The 15,801-nt window shown below is 44.4% G+C and overlaps 2 protein-coding genes across 3 annotated transcripts in view; both read right to left on the bottom strand.

Moving 5' to 3' along the window:
* The window catches only part of LOC119450762 (venom metalloproteinase antarease-like TtrivMP_A), a 689,114-nt gene that overhangs the window by 272,922 nt on the left and 400,391 nt on the right, over positions 1 to 15,801 (bottom strand). The window lies entirely within an intron of this gene.
* Positions 1 to 15,801, bottom strand: part of LOC119450761 (venom metalloproteinase antarease-like TtrivMP_A) — an 84,730-nt gene that overhangs the window by 56,747 nt on the left and 12,182 nt on the right. Inside the window, exons 3-6 of the mRNA XM_037714267.2 lie at positions 14,822 to 14,911; positions 13,256 to 13,388; positions 6,163 to 6,219; positions 5,147 to 5,268 (exon numbers count right to left, since the gene is read on the bottom strand). Of these exons, the coding sequence (XP_037570195.1) occupies positions 5,147 to 5,268; positions 6,163 to 6,219; positions 13,256 to 13,388; positions 14,822 to 14,911 (402 nt within the window). The remainder of the gene's footprint in view (positions 1 to 5,146; positions 5,269 to 6,162; positions 6,220 to 13,255; positions 13,389 to 14,821; positions 14,912 to 15,801) is intronic.

Genomic DNA, 15,801 nt, shown 5'->3' with positions numbered 1-15,801 from the left:
GAGAGGAATTACAACAAATGATTGAGGACCTTCATCGAGAAAGTGCAAGAATTGGGTTGAAGATGAATATGCAGAAGACAAAGATAATGTTCAATAGCCTGGCAAGCGAAGAAGAATTCAGGATCGCCAGTCAGCCTCTAGAATCTGTAAGGAATATGTTTATCTAGGTCAATTACTCACAGGGGACCCTGATCATGAGAAAGAAATTTACAGAAGAATAAAATTTGGTTGGAGTGCATACGGCAGCATTGCCAAATCCTGACTGGGAGCTTACCACTGTCGTTGAAAAGAAAAGTGTACAATCATTGCATTCTACCGGTGCTAACATACGGGGCAGAAACTTGGAGGTTAACAAAGAAGCTCGAGAACAAGTTAAGGACCGCACAAAGAGCAATGGAACGAAAATCTTAGGAGTAACGTTAAGAGACTGGAAGAGAGCGGTGTGGATCAGAGAACAAACGGGGGTAGACGATATTCTAGTTGACATTAAGCGGAAGAAAATGGAGCTGGGCAGGCCATGTAATGCGTAGGATGGATAACCGGTGGACCATTAGGGTTACAGAATGGATACCAAGAGAAGGGAAGCGCAGTCGAGGACGGCAGAAAGTCAGGTGGGATGATGAGGTTAGGAAATTCGCAGGCGCAAGTTGGAATACGCTAGCGCAAGACAGGGGTAATTGGAGATCGCAGGGAGAGGCCTTCGTCCTGCAGTGGACATAAATATAGGCTGATGATGATGATGATGAAGATGATAAGCCAGGGCGCCTGCATAAAGACGCTGACTGCCTGTCCCGCAATCCCGTGGATCAACCGGACGATACTGATGCAGACTCGGACATCAGTATTCTGTGCCTCTCCGGCTTTCTCCATATTGGCGACGAGCAACGCCAAGACCCTGTTCTGCGAACACTTATGGACTGCCTAAGCTCCTCACCTAATGACCCTTCTCTGCGGATGTTCACCTTCCACGATGGAACTTAATACCATCGTATCATTCGTCCTGAGGGCCTGGGGCTCCTCGTAGTCGTTCCAAAGCACCTTCGACTGGCCGTGCTCCCGCAACTTCACGACGCTCCTACTGCTGGACATCTGTGCATCTCTCGTACTTACGACCGCGTGCGGCGCCGCTTCTTCTGGCCCGGCATTTATCGCTCTGTGTACCGTTATGTCACTTCTTGCGACCTGTGTCAGCGCCGGAAGATGCCTGCTATGCCTCCTGCTGGTTTTTTCAACCAATTGATATCCCTACAGAGCCCTTCTTCCGTGTGGGCTTCGACCACCTTGTCCTCGTTCCAATTTCTATGAAAGGAAAGAAATGTATCGCTGTAGCAACAGATTATGCCACTAGATATGCCATCGCACGAGCGATGCCATCCAGCTGCAATATAGATGTCGCCGACTTCTTACTATACGACGTCATCCTGCACCACGGCGCCCCTCGCCAGTTAGTCACGGATTGCGGCCGCTACTTTCTATTGAATGCCGTCAATGATCTGCTCTGCTTGTGTTCTACAGAACACCAGCTTGCTACCGCTACCACCCTCAAACGAATGGCCTCACCGAACGACTCAACCGCACACTAACTTAAATGCTGGCCATGTACGTTTCCGACGATCATCGCGACTGGGACGTCGCTTTACCATACAGCACTTTCGCATACAACTCGTCCCGTCACGACACTGCCAGATTTTCCCCATTTTACCTTTTTTATGGCCGCGACCCCACGTTGCCCTTCGACACGTTGCTACCTTCCGCAGTATAATCACCCAGCACTGGTTGCGCTCGCGATGCTATTGCATTAGCCGCCCAGGCCCGAGAGGTCGCCCGTCATCGCCTCACAGTCTCGCAAGCTTCTCAAAAGCGACGCTACGACCTTCGACACCGAGACTACCATTTCTCACCTTGTTCCCTTGTCCTTCTCTGGACGCCTTCACGTCGCGTCGGCTTGTCGGAAAAACTACTTTCCCGTTATTCTGGTCCATACCGGATATTATGACAACTGTCCGACGTGACATACGAGATCTCCCCATTCGGTCAGCCTTCAGCGCATCCCAACGTCACCAGCGATGTTCACGTCGCCAGGCTCAAGCCCTATGTCCCCCCATTAAGCGACGCTCTATAACCTGCACCGGGGCGGAGCTAACCCCACTGAGAGGGTGATATTACGGTGAAGGGAAAGAAGAAGGGGCACTACGGGGAGGAAGCCGAAGACTCTGACCGTTGCCTGACCGCCATATACTTGGTTTGTAAATATACATTCTTCTACACTCGTGCTTTCTTCCTGCAACAATATATACGATAAGTGAGGTGCGAGAAGGTCAGCTACAAATTGGACTGACAGACCCTCTGCGTCAAAGCTTCAAGGCCATTGGTGTAGCAAAAACTTCAAATGGTTGGGTTGGGCGGAGGTAGAAGGACTCACGTATCCGTATAGAAATTAGGCAGGTGGCATCTTTGTTTGTTTCAAGGAGACCAATAAAGTGTTTGTTAATATATCCGATAGTCCAGTACCCATTAAGGTGCTGAACTAGCATTAAGTACCCGGCGTTTATTGTTTTCCAAACTAATTCCGCATCGTAGCGGCCGTTTTTTTATTATACTCGTATAATTTCCTTATGCGCCTTACTCAACTCGCTGTTTCATTTATTTCTGAACTGTTTTAGTGCAGTGTGGTCGGACAAATTTCGGCTGGAAAAAAAGTTAGTTTGTCCGCCTTAGATGTACTATTAGGCGCAAGCTACAGAATTGCGATATAATGTTTCATTGCTAAGTTAAGAGTTTTAAACTGAACAGTTTTGTTTTCAGAAAGCTTGCGATTTTTGTCAACATTCATTAAAAAATTTATGACCTGAGTCAAAAACTCGCAACCAATAGTCTCAAGATTTTAACTATTTCTTATAAAGGCAACAAACCTCATGAAATTTGGTGTGGTTGCCAAGAAAACGACTTCTCCATCCCGATATATTTAGTTACGAGGCCCCGAACTAAAGCTTAAGCTTTGCTTGGCGCTTAAGCTTCGCCTTTAAGAGTGGAACGCGTTAGCATTCAAAGATCCCTGACTCTTTATCACGGTTCTCGGCAACTGCAGCTTAAATAACCGTAATGTTTATCGCGAAACGCTGGCCGCGAATGCTATGCACGAAGGCGAGCTTACTGATAGAAAGGCGGCCTCTTGCGTGGGCCTAACTTCTGTTATTACAGCGAAGCTATATACCTCTACCAGCCCAGGAAATTTTGTGTCGTTGGCGTAAGCGAAAAACGCCAGGCTAAAAATTTAGTACCAACAGCATATCTCCTTTGAAATCAGGAATACAGCATACAGCTCAGCACTCGTTTTCAAAAGAAAACCACAAAACAAGCATCAAAACCACGTGATGGATGATAGGACGCGTGTGAACAATGGGAGCATCCTCGGACGCTTTCCGGGAAAGATTAGGTTTTCAGCTGCTTCGAAAGCGGTTGGCGTCATCCAAAACACTCGTTCCGGTAAAGATTAGGTTTGCAGCTGCTTCGAAAGAGGTTGGCGTCATCCAAAACCCTCGTTCCGGTAAAGATTAGGTTTGCAGCTGCTTCGAAGGGGGTTGAATTCATTCAATAGCCTCGTGTGAAGTGCAAACCGTATAATGTATGATAATGACGTCTGCGATTCATGCGAAGTACGTTCCTTCTCCCGCGTGTGTTTCCAGGTAAAAATTACGGTTGCGTAAGCTACTCCGAGTAGAAAAGTACCCAACAGCATAGAAATCACGTAGTGACGTCACCACGGTCTGGCAATTCATTCAAGTCATTCCACGCTACCTTGGGTAGACCGCGGGAAATAAAGCCGCCGGAAGAACAGCGTGAATATAATGTCATTGTGAAGTAATAAAGGGTATGGTTGAGTACATTTCACTTGTGTCTGGTTTCACTCTTTGTAGAGCCACGTGTGTGAATTCAAGTGACGTCACAATGGGTAATCGTTGTGAGTGTCGTTTACAGTTTCGTTGTCCAACCTTACCATCACAACGTGGATTAGAGCCACAGTTCTTTTGTTTTGCACGTCTGACAAGATTTAACATAAAAGGCATGCGCTGTCGTTGTTTTCTTTCATGGCATTTATTTCCGGGCTGTCATTCTCAAAATTCCGAGGAATAACTTTGTAAAGAATTTACGACAAGGTATGACCAACTTTAGTGATAGATGAAGACCTTTAGTGCTGCTACGGCAATTTTCGCTCACGGGATGCTAGCGCCGGTACCGACACCGACGCCGGCTTTTCTGCGATACGGGGCCCTTAAAGCTCTCACTTTAAAATTAGTCACCAAAAGCCAAAGTTTTCGCTCCAAGAAATAAATGTTATATAATTTAAAGCCTTGGTGCACAACTACTGCACATTAAAAATAAAACACGCTATGTGGTGTACCGTACAATATCAATACAGTTCATACATTTCAAACAATATCTTGACAATGTCTCGAAAGTCTTTTCACTGAGGAGCCTAATTTCGGCTCAATATTGCTTAGTACAACTAGATCCCTATTTCAATAATGACAATCACAAGTGCTTCCAGAATGCATTCATACATGAATGCATACAATATGGTCGGGTATGTTTTAGCCTAGTATAAACTCACCTATGTCAATTAAGGGATGTCTCGAAATGAAGGAGGTTATATTGCCATCGTATATTTTGGAATAACTATAGCGTCACTTTACTGCTGCTTTACCATTTGTAAATTTGTCCTGTATGCAAAGAACTTGACCTTGAATTACTAAACTATCGCTCTCTTTGCATTTCTGTTTTTATTGTATAGTCGTTCAAATGTTGTATGCATTCCGCAAAACTTTTACGGAAATTTACGGTTATTTATAGGTGACATTGGGTTTCGACAGTTAAACTTTGCGAAGCTCACACTCTGTCACTCTGTCAGAACGCCTACTGAAAGTTTATTAAATTTTTATTGAGTACATAATACACTAAATAGATTGAACTTGATAACTAGATTTTTGAATATAGTATGCTCTGGTAGTACAGCGAGACGACGGCGTGAGGAAGGGTCCATGTGTAGGAAATACCTAATTGCATTTGCATCAGTAATTACTTCAATCTCCAATCTTCTGTTCCAACATACTGCTCTAATTTAGCTTCCACATATGCTTCTACGTACCGAATTACCCAGAATGGCGATGTACTGGGCAATTCTTTTCTCTTGAAACTTCAAGGCGGAGGAAATTTCGTAGTCGACCACGACATATACTTCTGGACGTATGAGCACAGGGATACGAAGTCCTGTAAGATGTCATTCGCACAGACACTTGTTATAATTAGACAAATCATGCTTCCAATATTCGGTCACTTCTTAAAATGGTAGTGCTTTGCAATATGCCATAGGACCAATCCATAAGAGAAAATTGATGTGGTTACCATAAACGTTCCTTGTTCAAGAAACGCAATTTATCAAAAATGGAAGCTTTAGTGCCAGATCTGTGTCATTGCTTTATTTTTAAAACCGACTTCTTGATCCGTCAGTAAGGCAGGACAAAGATCGCCATCGCAAAGATGTTGTAGACGTTCTACGGTCTTTAATTTAAATGCACGTAATGTAACAGGGAGCCCAATGTTCGCGTAGACTGAATGTGTTTTTCCTACTGCAAAAACCTTGCATTGTGAGACCTTCATTTTGCACCCAATTACATTTTTCTTCAGTGAATAATATTTCATTTAGGATTCTTATCTACGGCGGCCGCATTTAGATGGGGGCGAAATGCGAAAACACCCGTGTACTTAGACTTAGGTGCACGGTAAAGAACGGCGTGCCTCATAATCAGATCGTGGTTTTGGCGCGTAAAACCCCATAATTGAATTGAGGATTCTAATCAGATTATGGATTTCATTTCCACAATATGGAATTGACATCAATTGAGGTATATTCCACAAAAAGGGTCAAAAAAAGAAACACAGACTTGCATCATTGGTATGGTAAGTAGACTTCCTACCAAGCACGTTGAGCAAACATAGGGAATACACGGCTCTAGAAGTATGCAAGGATGCCTCTAAATGTTTCATCAAAGCATATTCCCAGATGTACATTGCAAACGCATGCACTTGCAAAGAACTGACCATACAATGCGGTGAGTAGTACTCGAATGCATTTCTGAACTAGTTTGCGGCGGAATTTCTCACCCGTGGGCCAATTCAATCTTGATTCAGGCAATGCTCTTGTAGTGATGTTGGGAACCGCTGTGATTGGGGAAAAAGTGTCGTACAAGTTGGTTAAAACATTTATTAGTTGAAAAGTTTAACTTGCACCATTGTGTCACTTCAATGTGCAGACGTATCAATAAAAGGACATGCAAAATCAAAAAAGATCGCTGACTAATGGAGTAGCACACGAGGAATAAGGATTATAAACAGGGATGAGGTGCCTCAGAAAGGCTGGCCAACGTTTCGATAGGAGGACCTATCTTCGTCAAAAGCGGCCTCGTCATCCTCGGCGGGTTAGTTTTAAAGGGTTAGTGGAGTGACGTCACGTCGATGTCTGCTGTGGCTGGTTGTAAAGGGAGAGACTGAAAAGAAAATGAGCGCCGGCGCTTGACTGGCTAGGCGCGGTTTCTAAGACGAGGGGACAAGAGCAGGAGAGCGAGAACGTGGCAAAAAAGTTATAAACAAGAGAAATAGCACAAGCGCGTTAGAAACGTGCACTACTCTCTAGTAAGGGGGAGCAGCCACAGCGTCTTACGCAGCCATTTACACATGCCGGAACGTGCACCGCGTTTGCCGACGCCATCACATGACTGCTGGGAGAGTATACCCCCCGTATTCATAAACGCTCCTCGACTTGAACTTGACTTGCCACCGCTTTGGGCAGCGCGTTCGAAACGCGTTGAAGGTAAGGCGGAAAGGCCACAGCGTCTTACACCAGCTTCTTACACGGGCCGTAACGCGCTAGCACAAACGCGTTAGAAACGCGCTAGAAACGCGGCCTTTCGTTAATGTTGGGTTTTTATTGCCATCGTGGTGCTTGTGTCCATGTCCGCTTCGTGGCGTAGTGGGCTAACGCCGCGCGCTCGGAAGCGAGGGGTCCCTGGTTCGATTCCGCGCTACGGACACAACTTCGGAATTTTTTTTCTCATTTTTCTCAGACTGGTTACACACTACTACTACGACGACGGGGACGGAACGGGTGCCGCTATAAGGAGCTTCGCCCCTAAAAATCACAGCATATCCACGGGGTGAATGATGATGAGTGGGCGAAGCTCCGGAGGGAATCATCGGATATCCCGCTTAAGGGGACGCTAGCACAAACGCGTTAGAAACGTGCAGTACTCTCTAGTAAGGGGGAGCGGCCACAGCGTCTTACGCAGCCATTTACACATGCCGGAACGTGCACCGCGTTTGCCGACGCCATCACATGACTGCTGAGAGAGTATACCCCCCGTATTCATAAACGCTCCTCGACTTGAACTTGACTTGCCACCGCCTTGGGCAGCGCGTTCGAAACGCGTTGAAGGTAAGGCGGAGACGCCACAGCGTCTTACACCAGCTTCTTACACGGGCCGTAACGCGCTAGCACAAACGCGTTAGAAACGCGCTAGAAACGCGGCCTTTCGTTAATGTTGGGTATTTATTGCCATCGTGGTGTTTGTGTCAATGTTCGCTTCGTGGCGTAGTGGGCTAACGCCGCGCGCTCGGAAGCGAGGGGTCCCTGGTTCGATTCCGCGCTACGCACACAACTTCGGAATTTTTTTTCTCATTTTTCTCAGACTGGTTACACACTACTACTACGACGACGGGGACGGAACGGGTGCCGCTATAAGGAGCTTCGCCCCTAAAAAAACCGTCAGAGGGGGTTGGGGGAGCGAGAGGCGAGTGAGCGTTCCGAGGAGTCGTGGTCGGCGTGTGCTTGGGGTCCCTGAAGAGCCGGTCAGTGTGCAGGTCACTATACGAGTTGAAAGCATGACTTGAGTAGCGTAGCATCAAGGCATCGGGTAATTTTGTGGTTGACAGGGAGCAGCTTGGTCCGTCAAGGGACGTTAGCCTCACTAGTTCGCCCTAGGCGTCGTCGCGGCGGTATACAGAATTGGCGAGAACTTGTGTGGTCAAGGCGCCGAAAAAGGTATCCTGGCGTCTGGGATTTTGGACTGTCTTGGTGTGGATCTTGTGTGGAGAAAAAAAACCGGCGCAGAAGGGTGACAGTGTAGCAAAAATATAATTAGAAATTTAAACATGTGGGGGGGGGGGAGACAGGTGTACCTGGAAAAGCGCTCGTATGGTTGATCAATGCGTAAAAGCATGGAGGACGATAATAAATTGAGTGGTAGAGGAGATGTACGGAAGAACTGGAAATGGAAGAATAGGTGAGGTTGAGGGGAAAAAGAAAAAAAAAAAGAAAAGAAGAAAAAAAAAACTATAAAAAAATTGGCACAGGAGAGTGACAGCGGAAGAAATATAATTTGAAACATGAACACTGAGCGGACAGGTGTGCCTGGAAAAGCGTTCGTATGGTTTATCAATGAGTAAAAGCGTGGAGGAGGATAATAAATTGAGTGGTAGGGGAGATGCAGTGAAGAACTGGAAAGGGAAGAATAGGTGAGGTTGAGCATCGAGATTAGCTGGAGGTTTAACTTGTTTTCCGCCTTTGTTAATGGTGTAACAATTTAAGGTTTATGTTACTGCTTTTAGCGATTCTAAGTTGCCACGCGATAAATTCATCCCCGTGGGGTGCAGGCATTTAAACTTGTGTATGAGGTATGATTCTGTGTATTTTCTCTGGCGAGGTGAACGAAAATTTGTTTGTAGTATATAGAGTCTTGCTTCCTCAAATATATGGCCGTGCTCATTGAAGTGGCTGGCTACTGCTTTAGGTAAATTGTGCTTTGTATCTGCGCGATGGCCGTTGAGTCTCGTGTGCATTTCTTGTCCAGTCTCACCTATGTATTGCTTGTTACAAGCGGCACATTCTAGACAGTAGACTACGTTGCTTGACGTGCAGGTGAAATTCGAATTACCTTGTGAATGTAATCTGATGCTGTACTTTTTACTGTAGTAGTAGATTGAATATGTTTGCATGTGGAACACCTGGAGCGGCCACAGGGACCGGATGTTGGCTTCGTCTTTGTCCTTAGTTTGGCGTGTACAAGAATGTCCTTGAAATTACTGTTCCGTCTGTAGGCTACTCTGGGCGAGTCGGGAAAGATCTTATTAAGTTTCTGGTTGCTGGTGAGAATTGGGTGGTATTTCCTGAGGATATTGTTCACGTTGGGGAGTGCGTTTGAGAATTTAGTAGTAAGAAGAGGCGTTGTTGTCCTTGTGATCTTAGGGCGGGGTTTGAGGACCTTGGCTCGATCAAGCTTGGTTGCAGCGGTGTAGGCTTTCTGAAGGGCAGTGTTCGGGTAGTTCCTGCTAATGATAGGGTTTCCTTAAGGTGATCGAGTCTGTCTATGTAGTCATGGTTTTCAACGCAAATGCGACGAAGTCGTGTGGCTTGGCCTTTAAAGATACCTTGTTTGCAATGTCTGGGATGGTGGCTTGTATAATCTAGGTACTGTTGTTTATCAAAAGGTTTTCTATGCAGCGTTGTCTTTAGTGTCCCATTATCAATATATATTGTTGTGTCCAGAAAGTTTATGCGCTCATTTGAAGATTCCGATGTGAATTTTATTGTTGTGTGAAAAGAATTTAGGAATGTTACAAATTTATCTAAACTTTCCTGACCATGTTCCCATATTATGAATATATCGTCTATGTGTCGTAGGTATGTGTGGGGCTTGTGGGTGCAACGAGATAGGAAATTCGTATCTAGAGTACCCATAAATATGTTGGCGTAGGTTGGTGCAAAAGGTGTGCCCATACTTGTCCCATGTATTTGTAGATAGTAATTTTCCTCAAATTCGAAGTAATTATATGTCAGAACTAGTTCAAGAAGAGACAAGTATACTTCAATAGAGTGTTGTGCATTGTGTTTGGACAGCGTTTCTTTTATCGAGTTTAAACCATCAGGGATTGGAATGTTGGTGTACAGGGCCGTGACGTCTAGTGTTGCGAGAATTATGTTTTGCGGTAGTGTGCCTTTTGTATTAATGTCCTCTATAATTCTGAGTAGATGGTGGGTATCTTGTACAAATGACGCAAGTGTTTCCGAAAGTCACCAAGGAAGTGGTTAAGAAATGTGGAGAGGCTTTCTGTCGGGGTGTTGTTGTTCGATACTATCGGACGCCCTGGGATATTAGCGGTGTGAAGTTCAGTGGGTGGAATTTTATGAATTTTCGGAAGGAGGTAGAAGCGTCCTGCAGCTTTGTTGCTTGGTTTAAGAAATTTGAATTCTGACGGTGTTATCAATTCATCATCCAAAAGTGATTTCAGCCTGTTGGTAATTTTCAGTGTGTATGGTAACGTCGGATCATTGTCTAGCTTACGGTAATGTTCAGGGTTGTTTAGCTGTCTGTAAGCCTCGTGCTTATACTTATCTATCGGCCAAATAACTATACTTCCACCCTTAACTGCTTCCTTAATGACAATGTCGTTCCGGCAACTAAGATTTGAAATGATACGATTCTCTGATGAAGTTATGTGTTTAGGTCGCTTAGCTGTCTTGGATTGGCTTACAATTTCTTTAGTGACAGTTTTGAGGTAAAGGTAGAGTTCTATGGCTTGTTCTGGTTCAGGAGTCCAAGTAGATTGGGCTCTAAGTGGGGTCGTCCGGGTGTCTGGTGCGTTGTTGTCGGCGAAAAAATGTCTTATCCGCATTCGTCGGGAAAATTCCGAAAGATCCTTGTGAAGCTCAAATTCATTTATTGTGTTGTTCGTGGGACAAAAGTTTAGGCCCTCGCTAAGTACGTCTATTTCTTCCCTACTTAATGTTTTTGAAATATCTACAACATTAGACTGATTTAATTTTGGGGAGCCTTCCGCCACGTCTGCTATTTGTAGATTCGAGCTCCCTTTTGTTGGCGTGAGGTAGCCGTGTGCCTGGAAGGTTGTTTTCTGATTTAAGTTCGCTTTCTTCCTCTGTTTTTGAACCTCTTAGCAGGAACTACCCGAACACTGCCCTTCAGAAAGCCTACACCGCTGCAACCAAGCTTGATCGAGCCAAGGTCGTCAAACCCCGCCGTAAGATCACAAGGACAACAACGCCTCTTCTTACTACTAAATTCTCAAACGCACTCCCCAACGTGAACAATATCCTCAGGAAATACCACCCAATTCTCACCAGCAACCAGAAACTTAATAAGATCTTTCCCGACCCGCCCAGAGTAGCCTACAGACGGAACAGTAATTTCAAGGACATTCTTGTACACGCCAAACTAAGGACAAAGACGAAGCCAACATCCGGTCCCTGTGGCCGCTCCAGGTGTTCCACATGCAAACATATTCAATCTACTACTACAGTAAAAAGTACAGCGTCAGATTACATTCACAAGGTAACTTCGAATTTCACCTGCACGTCAAGCAACGTAGTCTACTGACTAGAATGTGCCGCTTGTAACAAGCAATACATAGGTGAGACTGGACAAGAAATGCACACGAGACTCAACGGCCATCGCGCAGATACAAAGCACAATTTACCTAAAGCAGTAGCCAGCCACTTCAATGAGCACGGCCATATATTTGAGGAAGCAAGACTCTATATACTACAAACAAATTTTCGTTCACCTCGCCAGAGAAAATACACAGAATCATACCTCATACACAAGTTTAAATGCCTGCACCCCACGGGGATGAATCGCGTGGCAACTTAGAATCGCTAAAAGCAGTAACATAAACTTTAAATTGTTATACCATTAACAAAGGCGCAAAACAAGTTAAACCTCCAGCTAATCTCGATGCTCAACCTCACCTATTCTTCCATTTCTAGTTCTTCACTGCATCTCCCCTACCACTCAATTTATTATTCTCATCCATGCTTTTACTCATTGATAAACCATACGAACGCTTTTCCAGGTACACCTGTCCCCTCAGTGTTCATGTTTCAAATTATATTTCTTCCGCTGTCACTCTCCTGTGCCGTTTGTTTTATAGTTTTTTTTTCTTCTTTTCTTTTTTTTTCTTTTTCCCCTCAACCTCACCTATTCTTCCATTTCCAGTTCTTCTCTGCATCTCCCCTACCACTCAATTTATTGTCGTCATCCATGCTTTTACGCATTGATCAACCACACGAGCGCTTTTCCAGGTACACCTGTCTCCCCCCCCCCCCCCCCAATGTTTCAATTTCTAATTATATTTTTGCTAAACTGTCACCCTCCTGCGCCGGTTTTTTTTTTCTCCACACAAGATCCACACCGAGACAGTCCAAAATCCCAGACGCCAGGATAGCTTTTTCGGCGCCTTGACCACACAAGGTCTCGCCAATTCTGTATACCGCCGCGACGACGCCTAGGGCGAACTAATGAGGCTAACGTCCCTTGACGGACCAAGCTGCTCCCTGTCAACCACAAAATTACCCGATGCCTTGATGCTACGCTACTCTAGTCATGCTTTCAACTCGTATTGTGACCTGCACACTGACCGGCTCTTCAGGGACCCCAAACGCACGCCGACCACGACTCCTCGGAACGCTCACTCGCCTCTCGCTCCCCCCACCCCCTCTGACGGTTTTTTTTCTGTTTTTTATAATTTTTTTTGCCACTTTCTCGCTCTCCCGCTCTTGTCCCCTCGTCTTAGAAACCGCGCCTAGCCAGTCAAGCGCCGGCGCTCATTTTCTTTTCAGTCTCTCCCTTTACAGCCAGCCACAGCGGACATCGACGTGACGTCACTCCACTAACCCTTAAAACTAACCCGCCGAGGATGACGAGGCCGCCTTTGACGAAGATAGGTCCTCCTATCGAAACGTTGGCCAGCCTTTCTGAGGCACCTTATCCCTGTTTATAATAAAAGGACATGGTTTTATTTCTAGATATTGGCCTATTTCAAGGTAGATTTAACTTTGAAAGAAACTATAGAGCACTATTTTTCCAAGAATGAGAGTTGTAATAACAGTTCACATGCGCACAAACAAACAGTTAAATTCCCAGGTAAATATATACGTTTAGCAATTACTATTTTAAAGCTATAGCGATCTGTTTTGTTATAGTGGCGTTACTGTGATAATATACTTCCGAGAATACTACACTTCACCTTAAAAATGGTTGTTTAGGAAAAGTCCTACTTCTGGCTACTATTTTGCGTATTGCGCATATTTATTTAAATGTATACCGCATGCCACGATTTTCTGCTTCCAGGCGTAAGCCAACTGCACTATAAATAAACGGCAATCTAGATGCACACATGAAGCCATTACCATAATCGTCATGGTTGTGACCATGCTCATGTGTGTTTTCGACCTCGTACAGCTGGTGAGCAACCTGACCATCCTCCGACCTCTCCATTCCTTCCACGGGTTTTATCCGCAAATTGCCTCCGAGAACACCCTCCTGAATATAAATAAAAAGAGAACTTTAATTCAAATTAAACTCGACAAAGGACATGGAAATATTTCACAAAGCTGCCTAATGTACAATGATGATAATACCTTCATCTGCCTCATGTTCTTTGTGCAGGGATACTGTTAGCTGAGGATTATACTAGAATAGGTTAGCTAAGTATTTGCTCTACCCCGGCTCTGCAAGCCATGTCGCTGTGATCCGGGTTCGCAGTACTCTGCTAAGCTTTAAGCTACGATTGTTCTTGTGACAACAGCGAGCATCTCGAAACATGGCTTCCACCGTCTGCCTGCCCATTGCGTAACGTTACGCTGTCGTCCTGCTACAGCCATCATCATATTTTAGGGCTACCTCAACATTCTGAAATCCAGCTTTATAAGAAAATTATAATTAATACTTATATTAACCTCTTATATTGGTCCATAGAATACAGTAAAGCCGAGGAAGGTTGGAATAAGGATATTTTTTTAGTTATTGGATGCCTAGCGTTCCTCAGCAATCAAGCACGCGAAGCTGCAGCATAGCATGTGCAGATAGATCAAAGCAATCACTTATATTAAAAAAAGACAGAACTATGATTTGAGCAACGTCGTCCATATGTGGAAGCGTATAAAAAATTCGAAAAGTAACATTTACTTCATCATAATATATCCTAACGATAGGAAGAAAAAAAAGTGATAAGAATAAAGCCTAGGAAAATTAATTGGCGTGTACGAATGAAATATTGAAAAATTAAGTTAAAGTACGCGACAGCGGATAACAGATAGCTTACTTCAGGCTAAAATGATATACTGCATCCCCAGCTCTAGCCATGAGCGGTGCTGGCTAAGAGTCACATGGCTACTTTTGCGCACAAACAAAAATCCCGAAGAAAGTGGCGGAGACGACGGCCGTCGTAGCTGAATTTGTAAAGCACCGCGTGCGCTAAGTGGGAGGTCTGAGTTCGGTCCCCACCTGCAGCAAGTTTCGTTGTCTTCCACTTCAAATTTCCCTTCACCACATTATTTCTACATTTCAAGGAAACCTAACAAATAACATCTTTTATGTTTTATTTGATTTGAATGTGTTTTACACCGAATGATTGTGTCATCCCATGCCTTTAATTGGCAACAGCAGGCAAAAAGCTAGCGTAATATAGCATGTGCCTAATGCAGCTGGAGTCTTTTAAGTATAGTCGTCTCATATTTCAGACAATGAACATATAGCGTCCTGCCTCCGCTGTTGTCCTCATAGTTGCATTATTAGACACAGTTGGCATTGTTCTTAAAACATAAAACATTTCCGCAAAGCACGATACGTTGTTGAGCGAAGCGGTAGTATAACTGCTGCCAAACAGCATTTGTTCAATGCTAGAGGAATGGCTGAATTGTGCAAGTTGTTTGTACCATATTGCAAGTAAAGAAAAATGTCTATAATATACATACAATACTTATGCCACCCTCTTCAGACAAATCCACAGAGGCCATCTGGTCGGCGTCATGGTAAAGATTTTTCTCCATTTCGGGCCCCCTCATCTGAAGGAGAAAATGATAAAAATAGGTTTCCATGGCAGTTGATTCATCAGAATTGCACGGAACTAATCGGCAGATGAACGTACACGTGATCAACGAAAGCCATCAGTAAAAATTTAATGAATACATTAAGCAAAAGATGCGCGCTAATGTGGCGTTACTCGTAATACAAAAAAGGTGTTATTATTTGAAGCTTTGGAAATGACATCATGAAAGAAGAATATTGTGTCGACGGTTTCTCTATTCTAAATTTTAAGATTCATAAGGGTAGTAAAATACATTAGAACGCACTGCCACAATGAATGGTTCGTGAGATTCTTTTTTTTTCAACTGCTTTACTACTTTAAGACGTTTATTATTCTTTAGCAGTAGTAATAGTGAAGACGCAGAATCGTTAGTAAAATCATCTCATAAAGATATACTACAAATCAAGCTTCTCTATTCAGACAACCATTCTCAAAGAGCTAGACATCTAAGTGAAAAATGGGCGAGCAGGCGTGCGTGCGTTTCATGTGATAGCGTTTCATAGAGTTCATGTGGCTCCGATGTGAAACCTTTTAATGCAGCAGTCATTTCAGATTGCTGAGTTGTCCATCAGAATAATTATATCAGTTTTCGGAACATTATATACTCAGAAATTCACAAGTCAACCTCAACATTGAAGTAAGGAGTATGTACAGGGTTTTTGCAAACACCTGATGTATATGAAACAAGCCCTTTTGCATCAGCCGACCTTGAGCCTTCGTGCGCATGCGCGAATTTTTTGCCGCCTGCCGATAGCGTCAGTCGCTGGGACGCAGCGTTTGAGTTAGGTAGTGCGCAGTGCTCTCGTTGGTTTTTTTTCTTTTATTGCAAAGAAAATGACGGAGCGACTGGAGCAGCGCTACTGCATC

This window comes from Dermacentor silvarum, chromosome 4 (genome assembly GCF_013339745.2).
Source record: "Dermacentor silvarum isolate Dsil-2018 chromosome 4, BIME_Dsil_1.4, whole genome shotgun sequence".
In the NCBI taxonomy this organism is placed as follows: Eukaryota; Metazoa; Arthropoda; class Arachnida; order Ixodida; family Ixodidae; genus Dermacentor; species Dermacentor silvarum.
Note: the sequence above shows the minus strand (reverse complement) of the source record. Positions and strands in the feature narration are given on the sequence as shown.